The following is a 16,320-nucleotide window of genomic DNA, read 5'->3' as shown; positions in this document are numbered from 1 at the left end:
TAAAACCTATACCTGTCGATAATATATCTGTCTGAATCTGACACTTTTTATCCTTTGAAGGTAATTACAAAACAACTGTGCTGAAAACTTATTTATTTGTATAATTGTTGTCCTTTAGGCGCTTTCCATTTCAGTTTTGCATAATTTAAACCTACATGTTGCATGTAGAAGATAAATAAACAGACACACACACACGTTCCCCTGACTTGTGTTTGACTGGATAAAGTGCTGACTGTCTCCAGCTGTCCCAAAGCGCAGAAAGGCTAACACAGACTAATCATATCAAGCAGATGAATAAGGGCATGCTTCTATGAGCTTCAGGTCAGCCCCCTTTTGTACACTACAGCCATCTTTCTGCTGCCTGAGCACATGTTGTGTTGTGCAAAGTGGAAAGATAAATACGTTCTGCTCCAGTACACCTGCACAGCGAGCACAGCTGAGGTGTCAGACAGGTTTATTGAGGCGAACGACAGTGAGGATAATGAGGATTGTGAAGTTTGCCTGCTTTGGATGTTGTTTAATTATCATCAAAACCTAAAAAAAAAATGTAGCTGATATTCAAGAGAAACGTTAGCTTTAACAATCAAGAATTCAATTCAGACGTCTACTTCACCCTATTCAGTCTGAACGTTGAATTTTGACTCTCTCTTTGACTCTCCAGCTGGTTGAGAAGCTCACCACCATAGCAGAGGAGTGCCAGAGTGCTCAGATGAAAAAGCTCAGAGACATCTGCGAGAAGTAAGACTGTTAAGTACAAACAATGCACACACAATCACAAACACAGAAGGGAGCCAACATGTTCAGTGTTTCGGTTTCTTCTCTCTTCTCCACCTCCCCTCAGGGAAAAGAAGGATCTGAAGAAGAAAATGGACAAGAAAAGGCAAGAGAAGATCAATGAGGCTAAATCTAAAGACAAGAATGTGACCGAAGAGTAAGTATCTGCATGTTAATCTTGGCGAATGAAGTCTTTGTAGGTTGTTGTAAATTTATTTGACCACTAGATGTCACTAAATGCTAAAGATTTAGCTCTGTTGGGTCTGGTTACTGGTCTAAATGAATGCTGAAATACTCCCCACAGAGAGAAGTTGGAGATCAACAGGTCGTTCGTCAATGAGGTGGTGCAGTATATCAAAAGGGTGAGACAGGATATATGGCTGTCGTTCGTTTGACACACTTCTGTCCCTAATCAGCTAAAACATTTAAAAACTATCCAATAGCATCATGTTTCAGATTTGTACACACTGCTTTAATAGGTTCAGTCCTATGGTTGGCATTCGAAGGACTCACAGTGCCTGTGTTTGTGTTTGTGTGTAGTTGGAAGACGCACAGAGTAAAAGGCAGGAGAGACTACAGGAGAAGCACAAGGACATCCGTCAGCAGATCTTGGATGAAAGACCGAAGGTAACACAGCGATGATGACGCAGCTTCATGACGGACAGATTTGAATGAACTCTGATTCACTAACTGTGAGGTTTGGGATTATAATTCTGCACACTGGTATTTCACAAATCTCACCGTAGTGCCTACTCTATGATTCAGTTCTTTGGCATGGCATGATCTCCTATTGAAGAGTCCACAGTGCAGTGGTTTTGGTTCTGGTCCTTGAGGTACACCACTAGGGGGGGGACCTGATCCAGGTTTAGCTGAATGTGTGGCGCCGCTTCAATGCACAATTTGAACCATTTCAAAAAACCAAAAAAAGGTTTTATTCCACTTAAAATTCAGTGCTGATGTTGGCATTAAATCCTGTATGTAATACTGATATCTGGCAGTCTTTCTCATAAACAGTTTTAGTATGCAAATGGGTGTGTTGCGTAGAGTACAGGTGCTTTGCTCGATTCCATAGTAACCACTCTGTGGCTTCATCAGTCATTGGCTCTTGTTATAATTGCACTTCCTCTGTCCGGATGTAGAACCACATGCCATTATACTATGCTGCATTCACAGAACGTAGGTTTTTATGGGTATTTATGACTTCTTTTCCTGCATGAATTGGACAATTCCCAACGTTGTCTTTGTGACTGTCATTGTAGGAAGATTGTGCAGCTGGAGAGCATGGTAAGACCTACATTACATCCGAGTGGTCAGAATGAATACAGGCAATCCGTGTGGTAGTATTAATATGCTCTCTGTTAACAAAGGAACATGCATCTCAGGTATTCCTGGCTTTTACTAATCAATACTACAGTGTAGAATACTGTATTAATGATAGAAAGTATGTTCTCAGAGAACAGCGAATACAGTGTGGCTGTCTTAGTGTGTGGCATGGCAACATAACAACATAACAGGGGCAGCAGATTGGCTTGTGTATAGTGAGATCACACCACAGTTGGAGTGCTTGAATTTAATCCTGCGTGTCAGTGTGAGTGTGAAAGGCAAGAATTTCACCACATTGATCAATAAGATATTTCAAAATAACCTTCTAACATACGTCATGTACATAATATCATACTGTTTGAACAATATGTGCAGTTTTTAAAGTTGGTATTCAGACCCGGAGGCATTGTTGTCTTATTCATAAGATATCTGTAATAATATAGCATTATATCAACATTTATAGTGGAGGAGTATGTTAGCTGGCATTTTCTTGTTTCTCTTCTTGATCCGTCTCATAATGGTTCTGACAAGATTTAAATCTAATGCAGCACAAACCATATTTCAGCATGTTCCCACTTTAATTAAGATGACTTCCGCTTGCTAAAGAGATGCTTGGATATTTCACTCGTCTCCTGTTTTTCCTTTTGTCTTCAAATGAAGAGCAAAGAGTACATTTACCGTGTCAGCTCTCGAAGTAGTAGTGTGTCTTTTTTTTTTTCTTTTTTTTTAGTCATAGGAGGGTTCTGTTGGAGACAGCTCCGTAACCACCCACTCTCAAAGTGACAGCTCCTTGTGCTGATGAAACCATTCAGATTTGAGTGTGGGAGATGCAGTGTAGACGTTCAGCCCAACAGCGTAGTCTGTCTTGAACATTTGACCGTAACACTTCAGTATGGAGAAAAATGAAGTATGAATGCTGCCAAGATGATTGTGTGATAAAATATTAGGATTCAGAGTTGGGTAGGCTTGTATTTTTGTTTTTAAACCTTGTGAACAGTGAGTAGTCATTTCCAGAATATTCTTGCCGGGAACCCTGGAATAACAGCGAAGTGTCATCAGTTCTTTTCTTTCCTGCAATGGTTTCTCTCCAACAAAATTGCAACTGATGGTCCATCATCAGGCAAGCTGTCACAACTACTTCTGTAAATCTACATCCACACCATGGAAGTATCAATTTGTCTGAAGAAGGTTGTTACCATTCTCATTCAAGTTACCATCTGCAGGCAACATGTGTGAGAGATGTCACTGGAAACAGCTCGGGGGATTGTAAAACCAACAATGACAAGGGTTTTGTTTGTCAGAAAATTCAGAATACTGCTCACAATGCTGGATTAACAGCAGCAAACATCAGCATGTATTTCTCTTTGAGAGTAAGTTATAATGATTGATAGGTGAAATTGGGGACAACAATGTTAAATAAACTGACTCTTTTCAGACTTTCATGTAATGATAGGCAGAAAACAAGGCTGCTATCATTGCTTTTTGTCAGTTACAATATGCAGTACTTATTCTATGATGTTTCCACAACTCACATATTTATGTCTCTGCATAACTCTCTTTCTGAAATGCACATTCTTTGAAAAGAAACACCAGAAATACTTTCAGATACTTTTCAAAAATACATTTTCACTAACAATGAAAAACAATAATATGATAGCTTCCACCTCCATTTCAAAGCAGTCTTTCATCACATTTTGTCAACTTTAGAAACACAACAGTAAGCTTAGTCTCTTAGCACATCCTGTCCTGAAAGTGTGTTTTTAGCATTGTCAGTAGAAAATGTTGGACAGCTGGAATCCCAGCCAGCTCATGTCATGAATATAAGTTGTTTAACTGATGGACTAAACTAGGAATACAATACTCACTGCTTATTTTAATGTCACGTTAGCGTTTTTAGATCATGGTCATTTTGTGTAATTTACATGCAATGTGAAGCTACGAGCAAACGGGAGCTAGCACAACAATGCAGCTTAAGTTATTTTGGTTTCATGTTGGTGCTCAAGGGCGACATCTACTGGATCCCTTCCTTTAAAGAGCAACATAAAGAAGAACAACAAAAACACTGAGTACCCAAAATACTTTCTATACACAGGAAGAATAACAGAGCTAAAAAAGAAAAGAAAAGAATACACGGCTCTCTCCAATAACCGCTTTGATTTTGGATGCATACAGCTGTGGAAAAAAGCAGATTTTTTAACTCTGTCAGATGCGATTTGCAAATTTCCTTGAGAAAAACACTGATCCCCAAAGTCCTCCCAAGGAGCAGGTCATTGGCCTCGCATGGCTTCTCTAATACCATCTGTGCATGTGAGTGTGATGAATATGAACCATTGTGAAGCACTTGGCTCTTGTAATTAATCATCTCTCAGAAAGATGAATAAGTTCCATTCAGCATGTTAACAACTCCTCAATGTTATATTCAAGCAAAGAGAGATACCATTAAATTAGCTAACAGGATATCGGTTAACCACTGCTTTAATCTTCGGATGCAAACAGCGACAAACAGACACAAAAACATAAACAACATGAGGACTGAAGGACAGGATATGATGAGCTCAAACTGAGGTTAATAGTTTTAGGGTATAAATAACCAGGGCAGGGCTGTTATAAAAAAAATGCTTTTGATGTGTGTCCTCAGGTTTTTGGTACGTGTGTGTATATGTGTGTGAGTGTTAGTTTTCATAAATCAGAGAGAAGAAGATACAGCATACTTTCTCTCTCACACAGTTCTGACCCAGTTTCTCCTTTGGGCTCAGAGCAGCTACTAATGGACAGCTATAACTATCCCTGATGTAGACCCTGAGAGCTGAGCCGCCTTCTACAGCAGTGGTTTGTGTGTGTGTGTGTGTGTGTGTGTGTGTGTGTGTGTGTGTGTGTGCGCGCGCATGTGTGTGTGTAACTTTGTATACCAACCTAAAAACTAGCTCATGTAGGCAACAGACTGCTGCTTAGTTACAGTGACCAGATGTCCTTGCTTGTTTGGAATTGTTCTGTTTGTTGTTGTTGTTTGTTTTTAAGAGTTAATTTTGGGTGTGTTGATGGAGTTGGAGAGAATTTGAAAGCACGAATAGAGAATAAGGGAGTGACATGCAGGAAAGGTGCAGAGGACTGGAGTTGAACCCGGGCTACCAACTTTGAGGACGACAGCATCTGTATATTAACATGTGATGGAAACACTGGTTTGTCTTTGTATGTGTTCAGGGTCGCTCTAAAAGCATCAGAGGCTAACACAGTCCTATCTAAAGTAAGTTGAAGTAAATATGCTTGAAGGACAAAAAAAAGATGTTTCCCAGCTTTGTAGAAGCGCTAACAGAGGTATCATGTCCTGTTTTTATTTTTCTTAAGCTGAAGGGATGTCAAATGTAAGAGATGGGTTACTTTAAGCTCTGACTTTGCATTATTCAGAACTTGAGCGAGTAAGACTGTCAAGTGATGTTTGTTGAACTTTGAGGTTCTAAATTGAAGGACAAAGGAGAGAGGGAGAGAGAGAGAGAGAGAGAGAGAGAGAGAGAGAGACATTCTCGTCATTCTCAGCATGTACACTCAGGTGTCACCATCTTGTAAATGATCCCATCAGAAAAGCTCCCCGTGAGTCAGCATCACCTGGGGATGATAAGACCAAGAATCTGTATCCTGTTTCTTCTTATATCTCTTCCCACTAGGACCACATGCTCAAATGTTTTTCAATAAATAACCACATGTTGATTGTGATTATGTGTTCATCGATGGTGAACGCTAATCAGTATGTATATTTGTTCTTAAATATGCAGATTTTTGATCTGAGATAGAAGCTTGTACAGTGTTTTTATTTATTTTTATCCAGAGGATATAGTCATCCGTCTCTTTAATTACACAATACTAATCTGGTCATTTTGTACTTTTAGTGCATCATTCATTCTCACCTTTTTGTGCTGTAATACTAAGAAATAGTGATAAGGCATTATGTTTCACAGGGGGTTGGCGTGTTTGTCTTTGAATGTACGTCATCGTTTTTTCATAAAAGATGCTGACTCGTTCTTATTTCAATGAAAAGGAAAGACAACCTGATGGTGTCTCCCCACTGTGCAAGCCTTGACCAGCACACAAAGCCGTAAATGTGAGGACGCACACACCCATTCGTTCTGCAAGCAGGAGTCCTGTGCGGTCGTCATGGAAACTCGGGTCCCCCACTCTCCCCCCCCCCTCCCCACCTCTCCTCTACCCTTCATGATTCTCTGCAATCTGTTCATTTGGAACAGACTCTTCATTATGACGCAATCTCAGGATGGTACCTGGAGGAGGGAGAAAGCAGGAGGAGGAGGAGGAGGCAGGGATAAAGAGAGGGGGGAGCAAACAGGTTAGAGGAGACAGGGAGGTCTGAGGGTAGGAAGAGGGTGAGCATGTCACTGCCCTCTTTTTCCCTCTGTCTCTAACTTTGTGTTATATGGGCGGCCACTGTTCGCTCATGACACTTTGATCTGCATCATCCCTGCCTGCCGGGTTTGTATCAATAATGCACTTGTGCCCATAAACACACACACACACACACACACACACACACACACACACACACACACACACACAATGTCCACAGGGAACACTGAGTGCAGACCAGAAAAATAAAATCCATTGTGAGTGTGTGAGTGCGCGTACATGCTGCACGCATGGTTACTCTCCTGCTCTATTCTGCTGGCTGCTATTTTAGATCAGTGCATGAGGCTTCATTATATATGCCCACATGTGTTAATGAAGCTCTCCAGGGTTGTGCACTGTCTAGGGAACATTCACCACTGAAATCCTGCTGCAGAGCATCCTCTTTCCTGGTGGGTTCGGAGGTTTCGGGTGTCAGTGTGAGCCACTTTTCATACGAGGTGACAACAGCATTAAACAAAGGCTAATTGAGGAAGATGATGTAACAGGTTAAAAGCTGTGTATGTTGGTAGTACAGTGCATGATTTAGCTTTTCAGACTGTATCGGTAGTAGGAGTTTGTTGAAAACAGTTTAGTACACGAGAAAAAGGCTACTTGTAGGAGTATAAGAAAATTCATCAACTACAGCAATAAATAAGGATCAAATATAGGCTCCAGAAAATCGACGTATTTCAAGAGACAGCAATTCGTCTTTGTTGCTCAAAGATGTTTTCGTACAAGATTGAGCAGTTCATTTTCCTCCAACCAAGGATATATTATTGTTGCAAAATACAACTTTGATTTAGAGAAGAAAAAAACAGCGGATTTCCGGGGATTTGTGATGTGATTGTTAAAAAAACACAAAAATGATCTTTTCTCTGTATTATGCATGTTTTCCTTCAGTGTGTGTAATTCACAATATTTCTTCGAGGGAGAGAGACAAAATGTCCTCACTTCCAAAATGAAAGGAGCCAATTATGGAAACACTGAATATCACATTGACAATCAGCATCCCTCTGACACTCTTCAGATGATACTCTGTACTGTATGTTTTTTAGACTTTTGCTGTGGTCTCACACCTATATTATTTATTGGAAGATTCACAAATATAAGTCAGAACTGACATCTGGGAGATATCAGAACATTCCTCTTTAAATGTAGAATTTGTACCAAAAATGAAGTTTAATTGGCATGAATCCATTTGTCTTTAGCAGATCATTTTCTCACTAATATTCTTAACTGTGTTTGATTTTGTGCCACCAAACTTTATAGTCCAAGAAATTTGCTGGAGCGCTCCACAGAAGTAGGATGATACAATAGAAGATACTGGAACTTCAGAAACATGAAGAATAATATCATGTATGTTTCTTCTCTTTGCTTTGATAGTAAGGAAGAAAAACAAGGATTTTGTCTTCGCAAGACGAACAGAAGTCACGCAACAATATTTGAATATGAAAAATTAGTCGAGCAGCTCTTTGTTAATGGAGAAGGATTTCCTCCCCAAAATGGCAAAGTCACTGAGAAACAACCATCTACTCCACTTTACCTCTCGGGTTTTTTTGTTTGTTTTTGTGTGTGTGTGTGTGTGTGTGTGTGTGTGTGTGTGTGTGTGTGTGTGTGTGTGTGTGTGTGTGTGTGTGTGTGTGTGTGTGTCTATCAGCTCATATGGTAATTTTTTTTTCTACTGCAGCTCTCCTCATGTTTTCAGCTAAAAGATCAGAGACACCACCTGTACACTGCCTGCTCTGGTCCAAAATGCAGACAAACAATGTAAGCAACCAGCCAGTAGAAAGTCAAAGAGGATTTAGCTGAAATGGAGGGAGATTTATCTCACTGAAGTTAATGTAACCCAAAAAAGAGAGAATTCATTGTGTTTTAAGACACATATCTACATTAATGTTATGTTCCTCTACTGGTTGTGCAAAATGGCAGAAGCTGGAAATTTCAATCATTTAAGGGGTTATGCCAAAATAATAATAATTAAAAAAAAATAGATATTGTTAAATATAAGCAGACTGCTTCAAAAGCAATCTTCTATCCATCCATCATCTATTTTCATATCATGGTCCAAAAAAGAGTTCAAATGCTACATGTACCACCTTCATTATATAATCCACTCTCTCTGGATAAAACATCTCAATATACCACAAAGCAAATTTCAAGGCTAACCTTTCTTTTTGAACCAATCCTTTTAGGGAAACAGCCATTACGCACACGAACGGTGGAGGTATGCAAGAAGTGTTTTCATATTCCTGGACCTTGAAAAACTCCTGCAGTGCAACAGATGAATTATGAGAGAGGAGTTAGAAAAGGGTTTTACAAACACACACACACATACGCACACGCACACACCTACACACACACACAAGGTGCATGCAGAGTATGCTCAGACTGTCTCTTTTTGTACTCTTTTCTTTGCATTTGGTTGCCACAATTCATTTCATACTTTTGACCAAAGCGGAGGGTGAAAAATGTAAATGAAGGAATGTCGCTCTCTCTCCCTGTAGCTCACTCCCCACCAACACACACACACACACATACACACACAGACGCACGTGCACAGCTAACCTTTGATACACAGCGGTGCTCCTTTCTCTTCCAAAAGCCCTGTGATGCTGACAGGGTGGTGACCTTGTCTCGTCTCTTGGACGCGACATGATAGATTTAGCCTGATTGGGCTGCGTTTGAATATGCAGCATATGTCAAGGTCATGCTGCACACTAAAACACACCACACACAACATGTCAGAGATGTTGGATCATTCAAGTTGTCTGTAATGAAGAAAACAAATCAAAAATGAAAAGAGGCACAAAAGCACACATTTCATCCAAACGGAGGCCAAGCTACATACCGTAGATGCAGAGCGGTTATTCGTGGTGCTGAAGGCTTTTTTTTTTTTTTTTTTTTGTGCCGTAGCAGGCGTTATGTCACGGCTCAAAGCAAAGAATTAATTTGGCTCTATGGAGGCCTTCTCTGCTTCCCTTGATAGCTTTACAAAACGAGGACAGCTGGTGAAGAAGGTCACTGAGAGCTGTATTTTAAGAAAGGCAGAAGTGTGTGTGTTTGTGTGTGTGTGTGTGTGTGTGTGTGTGTGTGTGTGTCTGTGTGTGTGTTTCTGGTTTGTTGACAGATGATAGGTCTTCAGAGGAGAGAGACCGATTCTAAAATGGACTGCTTAACTGCAACTGGTTGGTGTACAAACAGAAACTCGACTACATTTGCTCTCACGTATAAAAATATATATATATATATACACTCTGTAAGTCAACACACAAAGCACACACAGTAAACGCAAACATTCACTCACAGTACACAGTAAACACACTCAGAGTGAATACAAAAATAACACATGAATACTATTCTATTCTTTCAAGTCAGTCTGTCTTAAAACATCTCTTGTTTCCAATCAGACGAGGACCGTAGAGTTCAAAACCTCGAAGCTGAACCCATTATAAGTCCATTTGTTGAGCCTCCTCTCCAGTGAAAAACGTGGCTGTGGACTTCTTTTCTTCTGACTCATACTGTTTTTGACTGAGACATGATAAGGATGCCTTGACGGTAGATCATCGGCACAAACATCCTCTTGGTCTTAATGAGTTGAAGGTCATTGTCACTGTGATCTCATAAAAACAACTTTTTCGACTAGAGTTATAAAATTCATATAATAATATATAATGTGACAATAATGTCATATAATCAATAAATATAATAACAATAATATGCTTGTTATGAAACAATTTTATAAACTTTTTTTTTTATTAAAGACTAAACTGAAACAACTCCCAAACATCATAATATCCAACTCAAGTCATCATCCGTTCCTACTTTTATGGCAATAAGATCTCAGGAACACCTTGTGACAATAACTTCAACAGCAACCTGGACAGTGGACAGTTTTCTCTCACTCAACCGCTTGTAAACTGACTGCAAACAGACCACCAAATGTGTTGCATCTTTTCCTGCAGGCAATGGTTTGGTGTTCTTTTTCTGAAATATTTTCAATATGCAAATATCTATCCCCTGTCCTTGCCAGTCACACTGCGGAAGTACTTATTGGAAAAGATTAATGGATGTAAACGGTATCTTGACAGATTGCAAAGATATTTAACTGTTACTGGGGATGACCACGTTTGCCATACTTTAGTGTGGCAAAAAATGAGCCAAAATTGACTCCACTGGGTCCAAAAAAAGTCTGATAAATAATTTCACTGGTGTTTCCTATAAGCTCCTCACAGACAAACTGATGAGATGTCTGATGGAAGAAAGCCATTGATACCTATTGAGCCATTGTTACTCTCCTCTCTATAATCCCAGAATCTTGCTGTCACACTTCAAGATTTTTTTCGGACTTAAACTGGACGCTTGGTGAAAACAAGCCGCTGATAGTCACTTCTGAGCTGTTGATTACATGCAGAGGACGCACACGCAGGACAGCAAAGTGAAACACGCACACGCTTGTTTTCTGAGAGCTGTCTGGTGCTCCATCTCTTCTGCCCCTGCTTCCACCTCCTTCACATGTGTCCGGGTGCCATCAGATGAGAGAAAAATGACAGCTTTAATCAGAGTAGGGTGTTTGCACTTCAGCAGGCGGGGTAAGGGCAAGCTGCACACACACACACACACACACACTTGGTGTGCAGTTTCCCACCCCTAAGTAGGTCATGCGCAGTGCAGAGCAGGGAGAGAGAGAGAGAGAGAGAGAGAGAAGTTGTGGTGCATTTTTAGCCATCTGGTTGTGATGTGCTGGATGTTTGCTCTGAGTTCAAGAGAGAGAGAAGGAAAAAAGAAGGAGAGAGAGAGAGATGGAGGCAATATCCAGAGAAGGTCACCTTTAGATGCTGTGCTCAGTGGGGAATTCGCCAGGCTTTGCTTTACCACTCAAAACATTAGGAAGACACAAGTCGTGAGCTCCTGTATCTCAGACTAACACAGCAGTATGTACAATAGCTCTTAGTGTCATCTGGCTGATTGATTCTGCACGTTTTAATAGTTTCATGTAAATACAGATAACAAAATGGAAAAGAGACTTGTAGATTCATCTATAGTTACATTTAACGTTTAGTTTTGTGTAGCTTTACACAGAGGTAAGGTTTAAAAAAAATCTAAAATGCTGGATTTTTCTTTTCTTTTTAAAATGTCTATATCCATCAATAATCACAGTAGTAAATGTTTCATGCTTACCGATTTAAACATTAACAACTGAGTCTCACCAAAACTGGAACTTTATTATCTGAAATTTTCTATTTTGGTTCCTGGTGCAGTCGTCTTTCTATTAATTTTTTTTGCATTGCTTATGTAAAGATACGTTTTAGTCATTTTAACTTGTTTTAGTCATTTTAACTTTTAACTTAACTTGTAACTTGTAGTTTAAATGTTCCACTTCAGCTTGTGCTGTCTCTGTTTATCCAACATGCAAATACATCTTACCGAAGCCTGTTGTTGACGAGATAGCAAAAAAGAAATGCAATTACCGGCACTCACTTTTTTGTATGAATTTTTATTTTTGTTCAGTGATTAAGCTGAGCCAAAGCTTTGTCAAGGTGAATATAAGAGTCTTTACAGGAAAGAAATATAGTACATAAGATGGACGTAATCTTTGATATGTCACATCAGGGGTGGTGGCCATGTTGGAAATGCTGTTTCAAACTTACTTTCTGGCAACTGTGTAACAGGCAAAGAGCTAGAACTGAGGCAGGCCTTGACAAACACAACAACACAGTCAGTCAGATCGTTATGATGAATAACTCTTTGCCTTATTATCATCAATGTACGAGTACTGAAAAATAATTCAACCACAGTACAATGTGTGCTGGTAATAAATGAGCTTTTCAGAGCAACTTCTTTTTAACCAGGCTGGAAAACATGCTTATTTCTGCTGCAAGAAACAAACATTATTAAATAGACTCCCGGGGCTTTTGCAGCCTCAAGTAGATAATCGGGAACTACAAGATTCTAAACTTCTGCCTTGGCTTCACTGTTCAAACCCAGAGGTTGTTGCTTGCTTGATACAGGGAAAATGTGATTAGTATAAAGTAAGCAAGAAAAAGAATCTCATCAAATGATCTGTTTTTGATATTCTGTAGACTTAATTTAGTCAATCATCAAAAGCTAGAGAGACTTGATACTCACCCTGTCATTTTACATACATACTTTAATCATAATCTACTTGAATCAAAATCAGTAATATATTAAAGTGCTGTTATAGCTTTATAGCATGCAGCACTTAAATGGATGTACAATCTCAGCTGAAGTACAGAGAGCGCTGAATATTGGGATGGCAGTCCTTGACCTTCATTGTGGTCCTCTCCATTCATCTGTTCTTGTATGTGCTTGTGAATATTTCTTGAACAATTTAGGACTCAATCTGCCTCCTTTGAGTTCATGTCTGCCATGCTAATTGGAGGATAGAGATTCATTCATCCAAGAGAACTAAGCCTGATGATTTGTAGCTTTCAGCATTGCGACTGAGCCTCCAACTGTTTGCAGATTTATTCCACCAATTATAGTCAACCTTGAATTTGTCCTGTGTGAGTCCATGGTGAGGAGTTTTTTTGTTCAACTTTAAGTAAGAAATGGGTGTTCTAAAGTAGGCCCCTGTTCAATTATCAAAGCACTCTCAGACGAAATATGGATCCTGAATAAATTCTGTCAGAACTCAGGTATTTACGATCCCTCATAGCACTGACGTGCCTGTATCAAACTATGAGACTCTGACACCATCCATCTTGGCGATTTTTCTTTTAATTACTGCTCTCCCATGGGAGCCAGCCTGGTAGTTAAACAGAGAAATCAGCATTACAGCAATTATTGGCTCACAATGAAATGAATACAATCATGTCATCTGTAATCATTGGGGGCGTCTATGCCTGGGAGAAAAACAGCTTCTACTTTTATTCCTACGTGAGGGAGACGGGATCCTTTCTACCTCTACAGATCGTGACAGCTATTCAGTGCTAAATGTCAGGGCTCAAGGCCAGGAAAGTTGCATCCCTCTGCCTCCTATGTTTCTGTTTTTGTCTCTAATTCAAGGTGCAGATACAGTCGAAATTAAATTCACTAGCAGAACACCAAAACACAAAATACAGAATGATTGTTTGAGAAGTCAACTAAGCATGCTTCAAGAACAGTCCTTGACTTTCCCGCCTTGGTACTCTCCATTAAAAAAACAATGTTTCAAAAGCACTTTAACTGAAATTGGAGATAGTTAAAAGTCTTGATCAAGACAGCGCTGTAGATTGTGTAACCTAGGAAATGAATACTTGTAAAATCTCCACAACTTCCACAGAGATGTGTTGCTATTGTCATAAGCTAATTGAAGAGCTAGCTGAGAGCTGTGTGAGTACAACCTGATCTAAAACTCTGAGACTCTTTGTTAACATCATCAAACATACGAACAACAAATTACACATTACATTTTCTTTCACCTTGTTTCCTAATGGAGATTTTCTTGGCTGACGTGTACTTTCTTCCTCAACAGCTTCAGAGCGATCTGGACCAGGAGTACCAAGACAAATTTAGGCGGCTACCCGTGGAGATCCAAGAGTTTGTTCAGGACAGCGGCAAGGCCAAACTCAACGACGATGGCGTCCATGGAAACCTTGTTTCCTCTTCAACAGCAGAAAAGCTCAACCACAAGGCATCGCAGTCCGAGGACGACATGGAGGAGGGCTCGTCAGAACGAGTCTACGACACGCCCCTTTAGAGATTTTGCCTGGGCATGTTTCTTCGCACTGGACATTGACTCGTGGATGTGATTGTGAACACAGATCTTGGATGAGAGGAGACTGCTCCAACTTTGGTCCTGTTTGTAACCAATGGGAGGATTAGATCAAATCTGAGCCTGGACTGGTGAGTAGAGGTCCTCTCTGCGTAGAGCAGTCCTGTCTGGAAAACGTCTAATGTAAATAGTAACTTTTTGTGTATTTATATGTCACCTTTATGTTGTCGTCTCTTTCAGTACGGCCACAGGATGTGTCATTAAGCACTAACTGTTTGCAGGAAATAACATACTTGAAGCATAGCACAGAAGGAGTACTTTCTTTTTTATTATTTTTTAACTATCATGATATTGTCAGAGGGGGTGGTGGTGAGTAATGTGTGGTGCCAAAGTGTTTGAATTCCCTGCTGGTGAACACTGACATTAAAGCAGAGGCAACTCTTACTCTAAACCACTGCATATTTAGCCTTTAACGCTTCCATCTTTTGAAGATTTAGACTCATCCTTACATATTTGCACTGAAATCCTCACCAGATAACTATGTAAGTTATTTACTTTAACCCAGAGGCACTGGTGGCTTGCTGGTTTTCTATTTTGTTCTCACAGAAGTAAGCCTATATGTTGCTGCTATATTGTTTTAAAACCCATACCTTTTTAACCTTAATTTGCATTTGTATGATACTTGCAGTGCTCTGCCATTCCTTTTTTGGCTAGTTATACTTTATAAAGTTGCCATTGTTTTGGGGCATTTCCGTCCAGAGATGAAGTGAAGGGAAAGTGTGTTGTACAGTATCTGCATGTATTTGAACAACTGTAAATGTTACAGTAGCTCTGTAGCAGAGATGTTTATTAAATGTAAATCTATTTTTTTGTCCTGAAACATTTCAACAAAACCTGTAAAACAGTGTGGACCCGAGACATCACTGTGGTATAAGATGATGACTTTTAGATCCAACAGTAGATCGGCCCCGGCTAACAGATTGCACATAGCATTCTTAGCCTTTGTTCGCTCTGTCTAAAAAAGATAAAACCAGAACATTAACAGAAAAAGAGGATCCTGCTGTAGATTTATAGAACTGGTCTTCCTCTAAACTGGTTCATTGTGTTGTTACAGGGGACAGTGTGTGCACTTCAACTGTACATAGAGCAGATGTCTTAGACTACAGGAAATATGTTGGCCAACTGGCATTATTCTCACCCAAAAAAAAAAGCTGTTGAAGGCAGAACAATAGTTCAGCTTAAACAGATCCCAAACGCTCCATTTCTATCTGACAAGCACCAGCGTTCACGTATTGGAGAGATGCAGAGATGTTTCCTCTTTTTTTTTTTTTTTTTATTACCAAGAAACTGTACCCATTCAGTAACCACAAGGAAGTGTTTTTGACTTCCAAAATGTCCAGTGCCATTTCAGTCACGGGTCATATGATGTGAATTTACATTTTAGCTGATAAAAAAAAAGGTGTAGGATTACCTTATATGTAAGTACAAACTACTTTTTCAAAAGATGATATTGATGTGAGAGTCCTGTGCCTTTGAATAGGTTTGCCTTGTTTGATGTTGAATGTGTGAAATGCATCATTGTTTATATTGCCATTATATTCTATTATATATAAAGCTGATATTGACTAGACCGTGTGCACTTTTTAAGTACAGTACCACTACTGAGTAATGCTTGTGATGAGCAGTATTTGACATGTGTCTCATGAGAAATGGGAGACCTCCTTCTTTTACGTTTTGAACAACTTTATTTAACACCGCCCTTCCCTTTCTCAACAAGTTACGTGTATGCACTCTGGAAAATGTAAATGTATGTATGACATAAAGGATAAAACATAAAGTTGATATAGAATAAATATAGTGTAACAGGAATTTGCCTGTAATTAAATAAATGTGGCTATTATTGTACTCTGCCGGAGTTGACTTGTGTGTCTTTCGTTTTGTCATCAGTCAGACCTGTCAATGTTTCCACCCCTTTTATTTGACATCTTGTATGTTTATGTTCTTTGATTTAATTAACTTGACATTACATGTCACTTTTACACTCTTTACTGTTTTATCAATTAATTAGTTGTGTTTGATTAACAAAGAATTTGTCAGCATGTGAAATTTCTTAACTT

General features: G+C 39.5%; 1 protein-coding gene across 4 annotated transcripts in view; it reads left to right on the top strand.

Moving 5' to 3' along the window:
* plcb1l (phospholipase C beta 1-like) overlaps positions 1 to 16,108 on the top strand; it is a 114,208-nt gene extending 98,100 nt beyond the window's left edge. For 2 of the 4 annotated variants that reach the window (XM_079370574.1, XM_079370573.1), the window contains exons 29-33: positions 662 to 738; positions 842 to 931; positions 1,079 to 1,136; positions 1,315 to 1,401; positions 13,964 to 16,108. In XM_079370574.1, coding sequence (XP_079226700.1) covers positions 662 to 738; positions 842 to 931; positions 1,079 to 1,136; positions 1,315 to 1,401; positions 13,964 to 14,188 — 537 coding nt within the window. In that variant the 3' untranslated portion in view covers positions 14,189 to 16,108. Of the gene's footprint in view, positions 1 to 661; positions 739 to 841; positions 932 to 1,078; positions 1,137 to 1,314; positions 1,402 to 2,033; positions 2,059 to 13,963 lie in introns of those variants that run through there. The other 2 variants (XM_079370575.1, XR_013781414.1) reach the window with 2 other exon arrangements.
* Positions 16,109 to 16,320: the final 212 nt, after the last annotated feature.

Source organism: Symphodus melops, assembly GCF_947650265.1.
Source record: "Symphodus melops genome assembly, chromosome: 1".
NCBI classification, from domain to species: domain Eukaryota; kingdom Metazoa; phylum Chordata; class Actinopteri; order Labriformes; family Labridae; genus Symphodus; species Symphodus melops.
The sequence above is the reverse complement of the archived record's forward strand: the minus strand, read 5'-3'. Positions and strand labels throughout refer to the sequence as shown.